This window comes from Peromyscus californicus, unplaced genomic scaffold (genome assembly GCF_007827085.1).
Source record: "Peromyscus californicus insignis strain IS unplaced genomic scaffold, ASM782708v3 Scaffold_4__1_contigs__length_199733344, whole genome shotgun sequence".
Classification (NCBI taxonomy): domain Eukaryota; kingdom Metazoa; phylum Chordata; class Mammalia; order Rodentia; family Cricetidae; genus Peromyscus; species Peromyscus californicus.
This window is the reverse complement of record NW_026294562.1, coordinates 32,145,004-32,163,499: the sequence shown is the minus strand read 5'-3', so window position 1 is coordinate 32,163,499 and position 18,496 is coordinate 32,145,004. Positions and strand designations below refer to the sequence as shown.

Genomic DNA, 18,496 nt, shown 5'->3' with positions numbered 1-18,496 from the left:
AGTGCTTTCAGCTTTTCCAGAGAATTTGGGTTGTCAAAACTGCCTATAGCTCAAGCTCCAGGGGATATGATGGCCTCAGCAGGCACCTTCACACATGTGGCATATATTCACACATGCATGTACACACAAAAAAAAATGAGTCTGGAAAGAAACTCCAACTTAATATGATGATGGATACAGAACATGGGACGTACACTTGCCTAATACTCTGAAAGCCATGAAAAAAGGCTCCTGTCCAAGGCTTAGTTGAGTTGGGGAGAGAGTTCATTTATGTTCACATTTATACATATCAGCCTGTCAGTGTCACAGTACAGGTGAGAAATGTACCCAGTAATAACAGATGTTGCTACCTGTTTACTTTATAGATATGTATATGTTTTAAGGTGTAGTCCAGGCTGATCTCAAATTCATTCTCCTGCCTCCATATCTTTAGCATGTTCTACCAGCATGTGCCACCACCACCACTGGAAATTGTACTTTTTTTCTCAACTCTGCAAATTAAGTCTTTCTATACATTGCATACAATTTTAGCCTCCTGTGAAAATAATTCTGAACTCTATTGTGTGGTTTCTTTTCCTGTTCCCTTAGATATCCAGAAAGTGGTACACTAGAAATGAATGTTAAAGATCTTCGACCACGAGCAAGAACTACTTTAAAATGGAATGAGCTGAATGTTGGTGATGTGGTAATGGTTAATTACAATGTAGAAAATCCAGGCAAAAGAGGATTTTGGTATGATGCTGAAATTACCACACTGAAGACAATCTCAAGGACCAAAAAAGAAGTTCGGGTGAAAATTTTCCTGGGGTAAGGTTCTTGTCACTAACACCATTTAGTTATTCAATTAGAAATGTAATTCTCAGATGTGAAGCACACATTCCTGTTAAAGAAGATGGAATTAAAGAGAAATTTCCATTTTATAGGAGATTTTTTTTTTTTTTTTTTTTTTTTTTTTTTTTTTTTTTTTTTTGGTTTTTCGAGACAGGGTTTCTCTGTGTAGCTTTGCGACTTTCCTGGAACTCACTTGGTAGCCCAGGCTGGCCTCGAACTCACAGAGATCCGCCTGGCTCTGCCTCCCGAGTGCTGGGATTAAAGGCATGCGCCACCACCGCCCGGCTAATATTTTTATAAATTCTTGAGAATTTTTATTAAGACCTAATGTATCTTCATCTCTAAGGTTAAAGATAATTTTAGAGAAGCCTATGCTTCCTAGAATTCTTTGTTTGTTTGTTTTATTGAGACAAGGTTTCTCTATATAACACCTCTGGCTTTCTTGGAACTTGCTTTGTAGAACAAGCTGGCCTCCAACTCACAGAAATCTGCCTGCCTCTGGCTCCTGAGTGCTAGGATAAAAGGAATGCATGACCACAACCCAGCTTAGAATTCTGATAATATAATATAATATAATTCTTACAATAATATACAAAATAAACCCACTTAGGAACCATGTTAACATATTTGCTGTAGATAACAACTTAATCTCTTTTCTAGCTTATAACTTTGCAGGATTTTCCTCAAGTGATACAGTAGTAGGCATTGTCTCACAGAGAGCTTTTACAGCTGGGAAATTATTACTACTATCCCTCTCTCTGCTTCTTATTTTTTTTTAATTGACTGAATAATCACTCAGTTGCCTTTTAAAAAGATAATATGTGGTAAGGAGTTTCTAAATTTTCCTTAAACTCCTTCTATGTGCATTTCTTTTCTTTATAATGAATATATACAAGATTTGATGTATTGAACAGTGAGAATTTAGCATGACATTTACAGATTTTGCTTGTTCAGAAAGTCAAATTGAAATGTTTTTATATTTTATTTAATTGGATTAGTGGCAAAAGGTGACAAATGTGCGAGTAAGCAAACATTTATTTGTGATTAGTAGAAAGCAGGGGTGGATAAACTACAGCCCACTAGCTGCTTGTGCATGTAAATAAAGTTTTACTGGAACACAGCAGCGCCCACTGATTATTATCTACACTGGTTTTGTACAAAACAGCTTTGAGGAGCTGCAACTGAAATCGTCTGGTGCACAGCTTAAACTGCTGATTGTCTGACCCTTCATGAGATCAGGATGAAGACTATTGGGATGTGCTGAAGAAAGCTTTTACTTTATTGTTTTCATATTCGGATATTAGAATCAAAGCTCATATTTTAGAAAACGGATTTCAGACCTTTGTACAGAACTACAAATATGAATCTATTACTCAACTAAGGATGTAACTGAATTTATAAACAATTTAAAATTCAGATGTGTAGATGTATCCAACCTTCTTATTAATAAGAAACACAGAACCAATGCAAAGAAGAAAGCCAAGAGGTCAGAGCTAAGAGCTAAAACCTTACCCTTCCTCCTGCGGTGGTCCTACCTCTCCGAACCAGAGCTACCCCTGTTTTAAAGTCTTTATATAGAGTTCCTGTCCTGCCTTCTCATTGGTTGTAAACCCAACCACATGACTGCCTCCTCACGGCCTGTCTGTATAGGCCTCCAGGTTTTCCATGATTGGTATTAAGATTAAAGGCATGTGTATCCAATAATGGCTGTATCCCTGAACACACAGAGACTTACCCAGCTCTGCCTACCAAGTGCTGGAATTACAAGCGTACGCCACCACTGCCCTGCTTTCCTATGGCTTGCTAATAGCTCTGACCCCCGGGCAACTTTATTTATTAACATACAAATAACATTTTAATACAAATAAAATATCACCATACAGATGTGTATACAGTTCTGAAGAAACCACCAAAATAACTTGACTATATAGGGTAACTTATACTTGATTGTAGGAAGTATAAAAAAGGGTGTGTACAACAGGAGATAACAAAACTCATAGCATTGAGCTTTAGAAAAAGAAATGATCTGGGGTATGATGGTGCATACCCTTAGATCAGAGCACTGAGAGGCATAGGCAGAAAGATCTCTGAATTCAAGGCCAATCAGGGCTGCATAGTGAGACCCTGTCTCAAAATAAATTGATAAATAAATTTAAAGGAAAAGAAATTTTTTTTTAATTTTAAAAAAGTTTTTAAAAGATCTAAGTGATCCTGAGGTAGAAAATTACTTTGGCGACTAGACTAAGGATGAGTGGGAAGACGGACAGGCAAATTTGATTGGTTTGACAGTGACATTATAGCTTCCCCAACCGCAGAACACTACTAAGTTCTTACTACAAGAGTTAGGAAAAGAAGAGTAATAAAAGCAAGGGTGGTTTGGAGATAGGTATTTATTTCATAGTGAAAAATCTTCCTAGAGGCTGATGGCTTAGGAGCACTTGCTGCTCTTGTAGAGAACATGGATTTGGTTCTCTGTGCCAACATAGGCATCACATAATCAATGTAACTGTAATTCTAGTTCCAGGGAATCCAGTGCCCTCTTCTGGCCTCCATGAGCTCATGCACACATGTGGAATGCTAGGTTATAGAGTGTCTTTAATTTTACCACTTAAGAGTGATAACTTAAGTGATCACCATTCCCTGGGAATGCAAATGTCAAAACCAAGACTGAGAAGCGTTTGGATAAAAGGCTAGTGTTTTTAAGCAATTGCAAGGAAGAACAAGAGGGTGTGAGAATTTGTAGATTATACTTAGTGTATGGGTGAAATTATGCCATATGCTTAGGGAGGTAGACAAGCAATCAGACTACAGAAAATTAAGGTAAATGTAACCTTGAGAAGATGTAAAGAAATGATTACTTCTGAGGTAGTGTGACAGTTCTGTCTGCTGTCATCACTGATGACAACAAAGGATATGTTCCTCACAGTTGCTTCAGTTATCCATTTACCAGTCTAGTTTTCTGTATTATATTTGATATTAACTTTTTAATAGAAAGGGTAAAGGTGGAGAAAATCTTAAGTAAATGGATGCTACTTTCTCTTAAAAAAAGATATGTTGTAGCATTCACTACAGGAGCCAAAAGCAAATAAATAAAAGCCTTAAATCTATGTGCACCTAATAACATGTCTTCCAAATATAAAGCAAAAGCTATGATTAAAAAGGATAAACAGGGCTGGAAATAAAGCTCAGTGGTTAAGAGTGCTTGTTGCTCTTGTAGAGGACCTATTTGAATCCATTCCATGTCAGGCAGCTCACAACCCTCCTATAACTCCAGCTCTGAGGGGGTTCAGTGCATCTAGCTTCTTCAGGACCTCTATTCATGTACAATACTTATACAAACCCTACACATTCACATAATTAATAATATTTTTAAAGGAGAAACAAGTTCCCAGTCATAGTAGGAAACTGAAGAATATGCAAATAAGTATAAATGAAGTAACTGTGGCTTCATATTTGAAAAGATACCTAATAAGAGGGCACTTTATAAAATTTTGCCTAGAAATATTAGAAGTATAATTGAGTCTTATTTTAATTAACAGGAGAGAATTTTATATAGTCTTTGCTAAGTTTATAAGACAGATACTTCTTACCAGATAATCGAAGTAATAAAGTCTCTGAATTTCTTTTTTCCTAATATTATTCTGGTTATTATTTTTTTCCTATGAAAATTTTGTTTATTCTCTTGATTATTTGAGAAGGAATATACTATTATACTTTGAGATAAAAATCTTCTGTATGAGTTCCTTTTTGTCCTTAAGAAAGTTTAAAGATAAAAATCACAAAGTGAACTTAGTAAAAAGAAAATGTGAGACTGTTGTGACTCGGAATTTATTGAAGTAAATTATTCACCCCTGGCTCTATTTAAATTATTTTCCTCAGCCCATGATTTTTTTGCTTTTGATTTGTTGAGACTAGGTCTCTCTGTATAGCCTTGACTGTCCTGGAACTTGCTCTATAGACCAAGCTGGCCTGGAACTCAGAGATTCATCTGCCTCTGCCCCCCCCCTCCCCCAGTACCAGGATTAAAATTGTATGCCACCACTGTATGGTGCCTGGCCCATGTTTGAATTCTCACAAAGAATTTATTTGTTTTTTATAATAAAGAAAATCTAGTCCCATTTCTGTGTTTGCAAGCACATTTGTTTCACTGGCCATTTTAAACAGCACGTATTAAGATTAAAAATAACCCCGATACCATTTGGGTTTAGTAAAAATGATTGGGTGCTCAGTTTCTACCAACACACTATAGAGGTTAAAAACAATATTAGAATTGAAATTAAATGTTATATATCCAGTCCTGAAAGCATACAATATATGAAACTAGAAGATGGTGTTTCATATTAAAAATGAAGATACTATTAAAATATTGTTACACAAATCTATAACTCAGTGGTATCCTACACATATAGAAATTATGACTGTATGTAGAGTGTAGCTAGAGATTTCCTGCCTGGTCCACAGTCAGGACAAATCTCTCTCACCTGCCAGTCCCACAGCCGCTCAAACCCGACCAAGTAAACACAGAGACTTACATTGGTTACAAACTGTATGGCCGTGGCAGGCTTCTTGCTAACTGTTCTTACAGCTTAAATTAATCCATTTCCATTAATCTATACCTTGCCACATGGCTCGTGGCTTACCGGCATCTTCACATGCTGTTTCTCATCATGGCGGCTGGCAGTGTCTCTCTGACTCAGCCTTCCACTTCCCAGCTTTATTCTCCTCCTTGTCCCACCTACACTTCCTGCCTAGCCAATGGCCAATCAGTGTTTTATTTATTGACCAATCAGCAACACATTTGCCATACAGAACATCCCACAGCAGTAGAGCCTTTGCATATAATGGTTGAAGGGGGCTTTATACTCACTCCTACCTATATGTTTCCTTTTAACATGTTTTCAGTTTAATAGAAATGAGAAGATGTTGCTGAAGTTATATATTACTTTGAGGATTGGCTACTAAAACAAAAGACTAGAATAATTATAATAGCTATAAGCTTAGTCAATTTATATTTTGTAAAAATGAATTTCCACAGTGACTTGTAATTATTATTTTCACATAATTTAAATTTTGCTGATAGAAATTAATGTTTCTTCCTCTTTTTAAACAGGGGTTCTGAAGGAACATTAAATGACTGCCGGGTGATATTTGTAGATGAAATCTTCAAGATTGAGAAGCCTGGAGCCCATCCTATTTCCTTTGCAGATGGAAAGTTTTTAAGTATGAGTTTCTCTTTTAGGCTTAGACTCAATTTGCTGTGTAGTGGAAATTTAGTTTTATTGACCAATGAATTACTTTACAGGAGTTATAAAATAGTGGACCATACAAATTTACTTCCTTTTAAGGAAGCTTATAGTAAGTTATTGTTGTTTGTAAAATGATCTTTCAAATGCTTATCCATGTGTGTTCTTTTTTTAAAAAAAATATTTAAAATTATTTATATATGTGTGTCCCAGTGTGCATGTTTATGTCAGAGAACTACTTTAGGAAATCTCTCTTTCACCTTGTGGATTCTGGGATTGAACTCAGGTTGTCAGGCCTGGTAGCAAGTGCCTTTGCCTGCTGAGCCATCTCACTAGCTCTCTGTATGCATTACTACCAACAATTTCTCTGTGTCTTTATCCATCCTTAACATCAGAGGCCTAAAGGCTCTAGTGTTGTTGTTTCTTGGCTCTTTTGAGGGGGCCCGCCACCCAGCTCCCAAATAAATCACACACAGAGGCTTATTCTTAATTATAAATGCTTGGCCTTAGCTTGGCTTAGTTTCTAGCCAGCTTTCCTTAACTTTAAATTATCCCATCTACCTTCTGCCTATGGGCTTTTCCTGTTCTCTTACTTCTGTAAGTCTTACTCTTGAACACTGTGGCTTGCTGTGTAGCTGGCTGGCTGGCCCCTGATAACCTCCTCCTTCTCTGGCTCTTAAATCTCCTTTCACTTCTCCATCTCCTTTTTCCCCGTTTATTCTCTCTGCTTGCCATTCCCACCTGTTTCTCTCTCCCGCCTTGCTATTGCTGTTCAGCTCTTAATAGACTATCAGGTGTTTTAGACAGGCACAGTAACACAGCTTTTCAGAGTTAAACAAATGAAACATAAACAAAAGTAACACACCTTAAAATAATATTCTACAACGCTCTAGGATATCAGATAGTACCTCAGTGAGTTCTTTGGACTTCCCATGGGAATGTTGATGGACATATCAGGAAGCCTGTGAACCAATATGCATATAATGCAATTGATGGCAAAGATATACACTGTCCCTATGTTCATTGCCATTACGTCCCGCCTCCCACACACGCTGGTGTACTCATGGGCTCATTTCATGAAATCTGATTCAGTAAGTCTGGCCTGAAGCATTTTGCATTTGTTTGTTAGTTCTTTTTCTTTTTTTCAAGTATGCATGTGTATGTGTATACATGTGTGTCCCAGCACTAGTATAGAGGTTAGAAGACTCTTGAAGTTAATTCTGTCATTATATCATGTGAGTTATGAAGATTGAACTCAGTCACCCATCTTGGCAGCAGATGCCTTTACCTACTAAGCCATCTCTCTAGCCTGAGGCACTTATCAGATCTCACCCTGGGTGAGATTCTTTTCAGTACATTTTTTCTTTTTTCATTTAAAAAGTAAGTTGTATGCTGTTTCAGTGGATTTTTCTTTATGAGAATAAGAGATACAAACGATAAAACTTCCAAAATTTTGTTCTTTGTAGGGAAAAATGACCCCGAATGTGACCTGTGTGGTGGAGACTCAGATAAGAAATGTCACATGTGTTCTTGTCATAAATGTGGAGAGAAGCGGGATCCCAACATGCAGCTTCTGTGTGATGAGTGCAATATGGCGTATCATATCTACTGCCTGAGTCCACCTTTGGAGAAAGTCCCAGAAGAAGAATACTGGTACCATCCTCGGGTTTTGTCTTTTCCTTTTTTAATTATTGTTTTTCTACAAATAAAACTGATCTTCTAAGAGTGGACTTTACCCTTCCTCCCTCTCTCCCCCTTCCTTCCTCTTTTTATTTTTCTTCAGATAGTTTCTTATTATGTAGTCCTGGCTGATCTAGAACTTGCTATGTAGACCAGACTGGCCTCAAACGGAGAGATCTGTCTACCTATGTCTCCCAGGTGCTTGGGATTCCAGGACTGTGCCACCATGCCTGGCCAGATGAATTTCTAAACCTACATAGTACATTAAAGTCTTTAAAATGTTATAGATAACTGTCACTTAGCACTGACACCTGATCCATTTACTGTAATAACTCTTGAGTTGGGTTCTGATTTTGTAGTTTTATCTTTCTGGTCATACTCTAGTATGGAGTCATTCAAAAGTACAAATTTCATTGTTTAGCTTTTGCTTCAAAGGCCTTAAGTTGTCTTTAAAGGACCTGGAATGCTATGACTTAGTTGTTTTTCAGTCTATTTGGCATACTACATCTCTCCCTTATTTCCCTAAATACCCTACATTCTAGCCAGATTCAGTCTCTCTTTCAACTTTTTTTTTTTTTTTTTGGTTTTTCGAGACAGGGTTTCTCTGTGTAGCTTTGCGCCTCTCCTGGAACTCACTTGGTAGCCCAGGCTGGCCTCGAACTCACAGAGATCCGCCTGGCTCTGCCTCCCGAGTGCTGGGATTAAAGGCGTGCGCCACCACCGCCCGGCCAACTTTTTAAGTTGTATTCTTTTCTCTGTTTTCATACTGAGTCATTTTCTTCTTGGAAGCATTTTCCTCTTATGCTAGCTTCAATATAATATTCATCCTTTAGTTTTTAATTATGTCTAATCAGCCTTTATAATGGCTGTCTATCCCTAGTATGTTGGATTTACTGTTTTGTTCTTAGTAATTAAATACTTAATATATACTAAGTATTTTATATTGGATATTGTATTTAAATCTTATGGAGTTCTTAAATAGAACAAGATTCCAATATTAAATAAATATACTTGCCATTATCTAAATTTACATGTAATATGATGTTACCAAGTAGTCTTTATTCTTTTTTATTCCTTTAAGGTATTGTCCTTCCTGTAAAACTGATTCCAGTGAGGTTGTAAAGGCTGGGGAAAGACTCAAGATGAGTAAGAAGAAAGCCAAGATGCCTTCAGCTAGTACGGAAAGCCGGAGGGACTGGGGCAGGGTGAGAATGAAACTCCCTTTCATCTTCCCACTAACACATCACAGTAAATAGTGTTTCAGTAGTGGTAGTGGTAGTATAAAAGATTAAACCATTTAATTGATTATATCAGTGACAATTAAATTGCATAAATAATGATTTTATTGATGCAGTTATTTCGTTCACATCTTATGAGAATAGGAAATCTTCAACAAATTTTACATAATTGATTTCTCCAACATCTTATTTTGTGACTTACAGGGAATGGCTTGTGTTGGTCGGACAAAAGAATGTACCATTGTCCCTTCAAATCATTATGGACCTATCCCTGGTATTCCTGTTGGATCAACTTGGAGATTCAGAGTTCAGGTATGCTTTGAAATTGGCTTAATTGAAAGGGTAAAATTCATATCATTGAAATTGAAGTGATACTAACATTTGTTTTAAATTACAAATGAGTCGCAACTAAGTAGCACGGGACATTCGTTTGTTAGAATGAATGTCTTTTCCCAGACAGGATCAGACAGACGAGCTACCATTAGAGTGAGGTGTCATTTATCTTTGTTATCACTTGGCTTTATTCTGTTTTGTGTTGGCACTGGTAAGTTTTCTCTTCTAGAAAAATTTAATATTTAAAAGAATTTTAAGTTGTATGATAAGTTCTTATTTAATGTCATTAAACTTTAGGCTTCCTTTGAATAAATACTTAGCTATTGAGGCAGTTAGTGCCAGTTAAATCCACTACTAAAATTCTTCACCTTTCCCCACCTCTTCTACCTCTTAATTTTTTCCATCCCTTCTTGGCAATGTTCCCTGAGTCTTGGAATGAGTCATACAGATGACTTACTTATGGCTGGACTTTGAACAGACATTTATTCTCAGTACTTTGGCCATTAGGAGTGTCTGCAGTGAACACTGGCCACTGCAAAAAAGAAACTTCTGTGACAAAAGCCAACAACAATAATCTGTGGGCATAAATAATAGTTATTTAGAAGGCAGTTTGATGGGTAAATCATATCTGTGTAGCAAAACAACAGCAGCAGCTTCTCTGATAGGGTCTTTGACCTCCCTAGCCATAAGCTTTTGACCAGCTTTATCATGTCAAGAATTATTGTTTTCTAATGAAATCCACAGCTCGCCTAAACTGTTAGCCTAGTCTTGCTAGCCAGCCTACTCTAGGGATTCCCTGTCTGCCTTCTAAGGCAGGAATTAGAGGCAGGCCACTATACCTACCCAAACATTGGTCTTCTTGCTTATGTGGCACTAAGCCATTTCCACAGCCCAACCGAAAATTACCCATATGGACCATTCTGAACCATGTATGGTGGCTCATGCTTGTGATCCCAGCACTTGGAAGGCAAAGGCAGAAAAGTGCTGCAAGTTCAAGACAAGCTTGATATATAATGAATTCCATGGCAGTCATGGCTGCTTTGTAAGACTCTGTGTCTCGAAATAAACATACAGAAGGATCATTCTGTTTATAATAGAATGGTTTTGAAAGGAGCAAAACCAGACAGTGTAGAAGGGTCTGTTAGTGTGCAGGTCCCAAAGCAAGATGTGGGACTAGACCTAGAAAAAAAAAAACCCTGGGACGTTCAGGATTTATTTGGGAAAACTAAAATGAGAAAGCAGACTCTAGGTGAAACATGATTGGGCTGTAGAGTTTAATAATACGTATGAAAGCATTTTGTAAGGCTAACTCAGTTGTTAACTCATTTATTTTTCACAATTTCATACATACATAATGTACTTTGATCATATTTTTCTTTTACCTGATAGGTGAGCGAAGCAGGTGTTCATAGGCCTCATGTTGGTGGCATTCATGGTCGCAGCAATGATGGGGCTTATTCTCTTGTCCTGGCTGGAGGATTTGCAGATGAAGTTGTAAGTAATGATATGACCTTGATTATTTCATAAAGTACAAAATTTGTACCTAAAATACATAATGTCCTTTTTTAGCACAGTTTTTGTTGAAGTGATTGGTTCTATATGTTACAAGATTTAGAAGTGTCTTTTTTTTTTTTTTTTTGGTTTTTTTTTTTTTTTTTGGTTTTTTTTTGTTTGTTTGTTTGTTTTGAGACAGGGTTTCTCTGTGTAGCTTTGTGCCTTTCCTGGAACTCACTCTGTAGACCAGGCTGGCCTCGAACTCACAGAGATCCACCTGGCTCTGCCTCCCAAGTGCTGGGATTAAAGGCGTGCGCCACCACCGCCCAGCTGTTTTTTATATATGCTGGTTTAGCCTACACAGTTGGTAACTAATTAATATGAAAAAAGTATATACTCTGTGGAGTTTATTTCTTTTAAAAAATTAAGCCTATTTTGAATTAATTGCAGTTTTGCAATTAATAGCGTTAGAAATGATATCCATTCTCTCCCAAAAGTAGTGCTTTGCTGAATTGTTTACCAGACACTGTCATAGCCAGGATTTTGACAGTCAGGATGCCAAATGTTTCTGCTTTCACAGTTTCTGTTATTATATTGTCCTCAGGCCCTCTAACCACTGATAACCACTAATCTGTTCCCTGTTTGTATAGTTTTTTTGTCAAGAATTATTGTGCATGGGTCATGTAGTTTGTAACTTTGGCTATAGATTTTTTTTTTGTGACCCAGAATGATTCTCTGATGTGTACTAATAGTTCATTCTTGTTTATTTCTGAGTCCATGGTATGAATATATCACCCTTAAACCATTTACCTATTGAAGAGTACCTAGTTAAATTTCAGTTTGTAACTGTTACAGATAATACCACAGTCAACGATTGTATATAGTGCTTACGTCAAGAAGTACAATTTCTGGGTTGTACAATATTATGTTGTTTTACAGGCATGGTGGAGAGTGTTGTGAGATAAATTAAGGCTGTATCTAGATAGCTTTGAACTAATAATTGGGCGGGGAAGCGATGATGAAGTTGCTGGTCTGTGTGATTAGGGTGATTACAGGCATTGGGACAACAGTCCATTTTTAGGCAGCTCCTCTAGCAGACTGGGAGGTAGAATAGAGATTGGAAAATTGTGGAGTGGGAATGTAGCTCTGTGGTAGAGTACTTGCCTAGAATGCACAAGGCCATGGGTTTGGTTCCAGGGTGGGGGTGTGGGAAATTCTGCTGCTTGTGGTGGCAGCACCATATCCTTGAGCAGGTATAGTTTTGTGTGCACTATTCCTAGGCAGCAGTCTTGCGCAAGCTACTTCATAGCCCAGAAAACACAACAAATCTAGGCTCACCTTTTTTTGTCTGCCATAATGGAAAACTTTTGTTGGCATAATGATTGAAGTGGTATAGTGTAGAATTTTAACCATTATTTGGGTTTTTACTACTTGAAGAATGTTCAGACTTCTTTTTCTTATTCTGTTTTAATCACTGTTTAGCTTAGATTGTGCTTATTCTGCTATGTGCTCACTAATTTTTCTTTATAGCACTCTCATTATTTTAACTTGAAGACTTGGTTATTATGAATTTGGGTATTCTGGAGTCAAACCAGATGCAGTGTGAAAGATTGTTTCTCATCAGTTTAGAAAGTATTTTAGTAGGGAATGGTGGCACATTCCTGTTATCCCAGCACTAGGGAGATAGAGGCAGAAGAATCAGGAGTTCAAGGTCATCCTTAACTACACAGTAAGTTTGAAACCAGCCTGAGCTTTGTCTCAAAAACAAAAAAAGATAGGAAGGAAGAAAGAAAAGTGCTCTGGGCCATTGTAGATGTATTTGTTTATTAGAGTTCCTTCAAATGGAATACACAGTATAGATTAAATTTAATTCCTTATTTTAAAAAATGGAAACCTTACACATTCCATTATCAAATGTGAATAGAAGATTTGGGAGCCAATAGAAGCATTTGTTCATTCATTCATAGATAGCATCGTTCATTGTGGAGGCCAAGCTGGTCCCCTAGTTGAAGTCTAGTGTTCTTTCCTCCCCTTTCTCAGTGCTGGGGTGACAGTGTGCACCACCATGCCTGCCTCATCAAAACACTTAGGAAGCACACAGTTTTAGTTAGGGGTGAACCTAACGAAAAAGCAGTATGGAAATAAGCAACCTTCAAAAAAGTAGGAATTTAGTAGAAAAAACATCCTTGTGGCAAGTTCATCTTGGTTTTACAGTAAAAAAAAGAATACTGGGCTAGTGGGTAGAGTCACTTACACCAGACCTGGCATCCTGAGTTTGATTCCCAGGACTCACATGGTAGAGGGAGAGAACTGACTTTTATAAGTTGCCCTCTGACCTATACATGTGTGCCCCACCACTCAAACAAATTATAATATAATTTAAATTTATAAGTTATAATTTAAAAAGTCGAATAACTACCCAGCTAGTATTGTTAGAGTAAATTATAGACTGATACTTTTCTTGAGTTATTTTGAGATTTTTTGTTTTTTTTTTTTGTTTTTTTTTTTTTTGGTTTTTCGAGACAGGGTTTCTCTGTGTAGCTTTACGCCTTTCCTGGGACTCACTTGGTAGTCCAGGCTGGCCTCGAACTCACAGAGATCCGCCTGGCTCTGCCTCCCGAGTGCTGGGATTAAAGGCGTGCGCCACCACCGCCCGGCTATATTTTGAGTTTTGAATCAGCTAAGTTTTGAATGAGCATAGTTATTTAATTTAATAGATACTAAATACTGCATTTAATTTTCAAATTATTTTTCAGGTTTCTTTTTAATAATAGTAATGCTTATTTTTTAAACCTGAGTGTGCCAAGGATGAATTCATAATATGAAGTATGGAAAAATTACTATGCTATTATAGCGATAAGGTGAAGCTTTTGTGTAAACTTACTTTATAAAATTTATTGTCCAATTCAAAATTTGAATATTCATCAGAAAAATTCCATATGGTATAGATGACTGCCAAGAATTCCATCATGGAATGTTTCTGAAAGTGACGCTATTCTTAAAGAACCTGCAAACTATGTGTTAGTTACTATTGAATTAAATAAAATGTTTCTAACCCATAAGCCCTTACTTTGTGAAATGCTGTGGATTACTTAGATACATACACATATGAGAATAACTGTGTTTGAAGATGTTGGAAACTAGAACTTGGAAGCAAAATCTTTAGATCAAGTGATAAAACTTGAAAGTATACTACACACATGATTGCATTTTGGTAAATTCTCTGAGAAACATGTCAGTAGCATCTTAACTTAATGTTCTGACCTTAAAATGAGAATTGATGAAATTATCCTTAGGTTTAAGCATCTCACTGTAAAAAAAATCTTTCCTTGTAGGACCGAGGTGATGAGTTCACGTACACTGGAAGTGGTGGTAAAAACCTTGCTGGTAATAAAAGAATCGGTGCACCATCGGCTGATCAAACCCTGACAAACATGAACAGGTGCTGTTCTAAAGGCTCTGCAATCTATGGTTAGATCCTGTCAGTATAACCCGGTATTTAAGTTATAGGGCAGCTCTTCAACTAGGAGTTAACATGAAATTAAAATTCCATTGGTTAATTTTTTATACTGTTAATTTTTAAGTGGCATTATTCCCCTCCTTACTTGATACATGTACTATACATGATGAAACATGTTGACACCTTTGAAAGAAAGGAACCTATATGATTTAAGTGAAATTGAAGATGAGGTGGTATGTTTAGTACCCTGTAAGTCAAAAACTAAAATGATGCTGTCCTCAACACATTTATCTTTTTTGTGCAAATTTGTTTTGGAAGTGACTCACTAATGTGAAATAGCTTAATGAGAATAGGTGAGTGAACTTTTTAGGTAAATTAATCAGTCTTCACTCCAGGCACTTTTAGGAATTGTATTAATAGTGACCTCTAAGTTAGTTATAAAAGTAATCTTTTTAACTAAATTCCCTTAATACATTACAGGAGTTTCACATTGCATTGAGTTTTAATATTTATGTCATCCTTACTACCACAGGATATAAATTTTAATTTCTAAGTAATTTATTTTATAAATGCATGCTGATGTTAACAAAATAACTAAAATCCTAGATAGCAAATACAGTTTTATAACTTGTCATAGTAAAAATTTTGTGAACTATATAAAAGTTAAGAATTTTTATGTCCTATAAAGAGCATTTTGGCATTGAGTAAAAATGATTATTTTTGTACTTTGAATATAAAGCACTAAGTTTTAAATAGTGTCCCTTTATTTTATTACCATGTCAAATATACCAGTATTATCTCAAGACTTTATTACATATCAGGTTACATAGAACCTTGTTTTTATACCCTGTATATTATTTCTGACAGTAGGATTATTTTACTGAACTAGCAGAGGAGACACGTCAGATTTGCTGGTGAAATCTCATTCCTGAGATAGGAGTAGAACCCTTTGCTGTCCTTATTCTACAAGAAGGCGACTCTAAGAGGGACAACCTTAGAAGTCAGAAATAGCTTAACACATTGTTGTCAGGGAACACGCATCTTAAATTAACAGTGGCTTAAGTTGTCAAGTATGAGAATTATATTTTTTGTTATATAAGACTCCGCTTTAGTGAAATGTCTTTCATAATTACCAACACTTGGAATATACGTGGTATACATGGATAATCTAGTAAGTAATATTACAACCTCCTTAGAAAATAATTGGCAACAATAAAAATGTTTGCTGTTAAAAAAGAGGACTGTAAAAATGAAGTAGACCGAAAACTATTTGGAATAATTGGCTTGTCTTATAGACCTTAACATCTACTTGATTACTTTAGACACTGAGCTGTGTGTGTGCCTTGTGATTATAAGTCTTCTAAAGAAATATGAAATCTTACAAACATGAAAACTGGAATGAAAGGACTTTAGCTTGGTCCCTAAACATGCACTCTTTACCAAGTAGTGTATGATACAGTTCATTCTTACTTCTCTGCTAAGAGGAAGTTTGACACTTTCTTGCTTCTGAGCAGTACCCATTTCTTCCCAACTCTTGTGCTTCAGAAAGTGAAGAAGACATCAAGGTATCCCAGCTGTTCTTTATGTCAGGGCCATCTGAAGCCATTGGTTGCTAGAGTTTTATATATAATAATAAAAGAACTTACTGCTTTTCTTTTGTCTTATTTCATACTTCAGACTCCTTTTACATTTTTCAGGAGTCTGTATATTTATATGAAGCCAAAAGTGATTGACAGTGCCATGTAGTGATAGCAGTAATTATGATTAATGGTACCTGTGAATGTTAAAGTATGTCACTCAGTGATGTGAAGGTATTTATTCTACCTCTTTAAAATGAGTGATCATTTGATAGGTGTTGCATATAAGAAACAGTAACTCTAGTTAGATGGCTATATTTTTAACATTTAAAAATTTTATTTTATGTGTATGGATATTTTTCCTGCATGTTTGTCTGTGTACCAACCATGTGTGTGCCTTGTGCCTGAGGAGGCTAGATGAGGACAGTGGATGTTGTGAGCCATGATGGCTATATTTTATCCTACCTCCTAGTGTTTTAAAATGTCTGCCCTTTAGGTAAAAGAGAGAACTTTAGCAAACTGAGTTTCAGCACATCTAGAAAAGTCACGCTCCATTCACTTTAAGAAGATGACTGTGTTTAAGAGGTTCCTTGTCAGTAGGTCAGTGATAGTCTTGTTTTGTTTTGTTTTAAGTGTGAGCCTACAAAAAAGAAATATACCTAAAAAAGTAGTTTGTATTCTATCTGATTTTTATCAAGTTGGCTGTTTATGTGCATGTATATTTGTTTGCCCCCCCCCCCTTTTTGGTTTTTCGAGACAGGGTTTCTCTGTATAATCTTGGCTGCCCTGGAACTTACTCTGTAGACCAGGCTGGCCTCAAACTCAGAGATCCACCTGTCCCTGCCTCCTGAGTGCTGGGATTAAAGGCGTGTGCTACCACCTGTCCAGTTGTGGGTTTTTTTTGTTTTTTTTTTCGGTGGGGGGAGACAAGGTCTCTTACTAGCTTGGAATTCACCAAGTAGGCTACGCTGGCTGATCAGTAAGCCCCTGGGATCCACATGTTTCCATTTAGCAGCACTGGGATTATAAGCACATTATACATTATAAACACATTATTACACCAGTGATTTTTTTAAAAATACACCATTTTCATCAATTTGAAAATTGTATCCATGACACAAGGTGTTTGATCACACTGGCTTCCCAATCTCCCCATTAGCCTCTCTTTGGTTCATGCTGTTTCCCCATATCCTCATATCCCCAGTGCATGTTAGTCCCATTTGTGCTGCCCACACACTCGGGGTTATGACCTGGAAGTTTTTATGGAGGTTCTAGGAACCCAAACTTAGGTCCTCCTACTTCTAAGGCGGCAGTTCACCTACTGAGCCAGCTCAGTTTTTAACCCTTATGTGTTAGCAATGTTATTCTTTCACTGAGGTGAGGAGGTAGATGTCTTAAAGGAGGATCCCAACTTGAGTAGATTGTGCTGTTTTTAGAACTAGATATTCCTCCGAAGTTCTCATAACCTCTAATGTAGTCACTGAGTTTCCACTGCCTGCTGAGGGGGAGTTTCAGCCAAGACAGTCTCCTTCCCACATAGTGGTCCTTCTTGGCTGTGTATCATCTATAAACCACATCAATCTCAGGGGATCTAATCTCTTCACTGTCATGATTTCCCTGGCATTTTGATGCACTTAAATTTATCCTTCTGTGGAGGTCTTCAGAGAATATGCTCATGTCACACTTGTTCTTAATATTCTTTAGACTTTTCAGAATTTCTACTGTCTGGAATGTGGAAAATCTAGAAAAACTATTTGTACCTTGCTGACAAATTTATTTTTCTGGATTTCTTTCTACATTATTCCAGCAATTTACCTCATTTCATCAAAAATTAACTGTTAAAGCAATCACTTCCTTTAGTTTCCCAACGTTCTCCCTTTTCTCAACAAACATTATTTTAAGCAAATTCCATGTATTTCTAGTTATTTTCTATTATACGTGGCACAGATGTTATTACTTTCAGAAGAACCCTACAGGCTATCTGAGAACCAATCCCCTGGCTTGGGGGTGACATCAGAAAACTGATTTGTCTTCTCTGCTGGTGGGGGAAAGCATAATCCTATTGTCTGGAATAATATGGAAAGAATCATAGAATCTTAATCGTCAGGTAAGGCAGAATTTACCTTTTAATTGAGCTAATGACTCAATTATGTACTTGAGCAAAGATTGCTTGGTATAAAGACTTTGTTTTATCTTTTTTAGGGCATTGGCCCTAAACTGTGATGCTCCATTGGATGATAAAATTGGAGCAGAGTCTCGGAATTGGAGAGCTGGGAAGCCAGTCAGAGTGATACGCAGTTTTAAAGGGAGGAAGATTAGCAAATATGCTCCAGAAGAAGGCAACAGATATGATGGCATTTATAAGGTATATGTTATCTCTATCTTGCATGACGTCTCTTTGGTCATTCTGGGTGTTAAAACAGGGAACCACTTTGGGTGGGCTAGAGAAAGGATAGGCTATCTAATTCTGTTGGCATTTCTACTTCTAGAAATGTAAAAGATACATGAAGTGAACTTTAACTTTAAGATTTTGAAAAGGGCTTTGAAGTCCTAAGGCAGAGTTCTAATTTGGGTCCAGGTGGTTTTTTTTTTGTTGTTGTTGTTTGTTTCTTGTTTGGCACTGATGGGGCTCTAACCCAT

At 36.8% G+C, this 18,496-nt stretch overlaps 1 protein-coding gene across 1 annotated transcript in view; it reads left to right on the top strand.

The window, feature by feature from the left end:
• Uhrf2 (ubiquitin like with PHD and ring finger domains 2) overlaps positions 1-18,496 on the top strand; it is an 86,519-nt gene that overhangs the window by 57,014 nt on the left and 11,009 nt on the right. The window contains exons 4-11 of the mRNA XM_052763353.1: positions 589-807; positions 5,942-6,051; positions 7,541-7,727; positions 8,836-8,959; positions 9,197-9,304; positions 10,715-10,819; positions 14,155-14,261; positions 18,059-18,221. Of these exons, the coding sequence (XP_052619313.1) occupies positions 589-807; positions 5,942-6,051; positions 7,541-7,727; positions 8,836-8,959; positions 9,197-9,304; positions 10,715-10,819; positions 14,155-14,261; positions 18,059-18,221 (1,123 nt within the window). The remainder of the gene's footprint in view (positions 1-588; positions 808-5,941; positions 6,052-7,540; positions 7,728-8,835; positions 8,960-9,196; positions 9,305-10,714; positions 10,820-14,154; positions 14,262-18,058; positions 18,222-18,496) is intronic.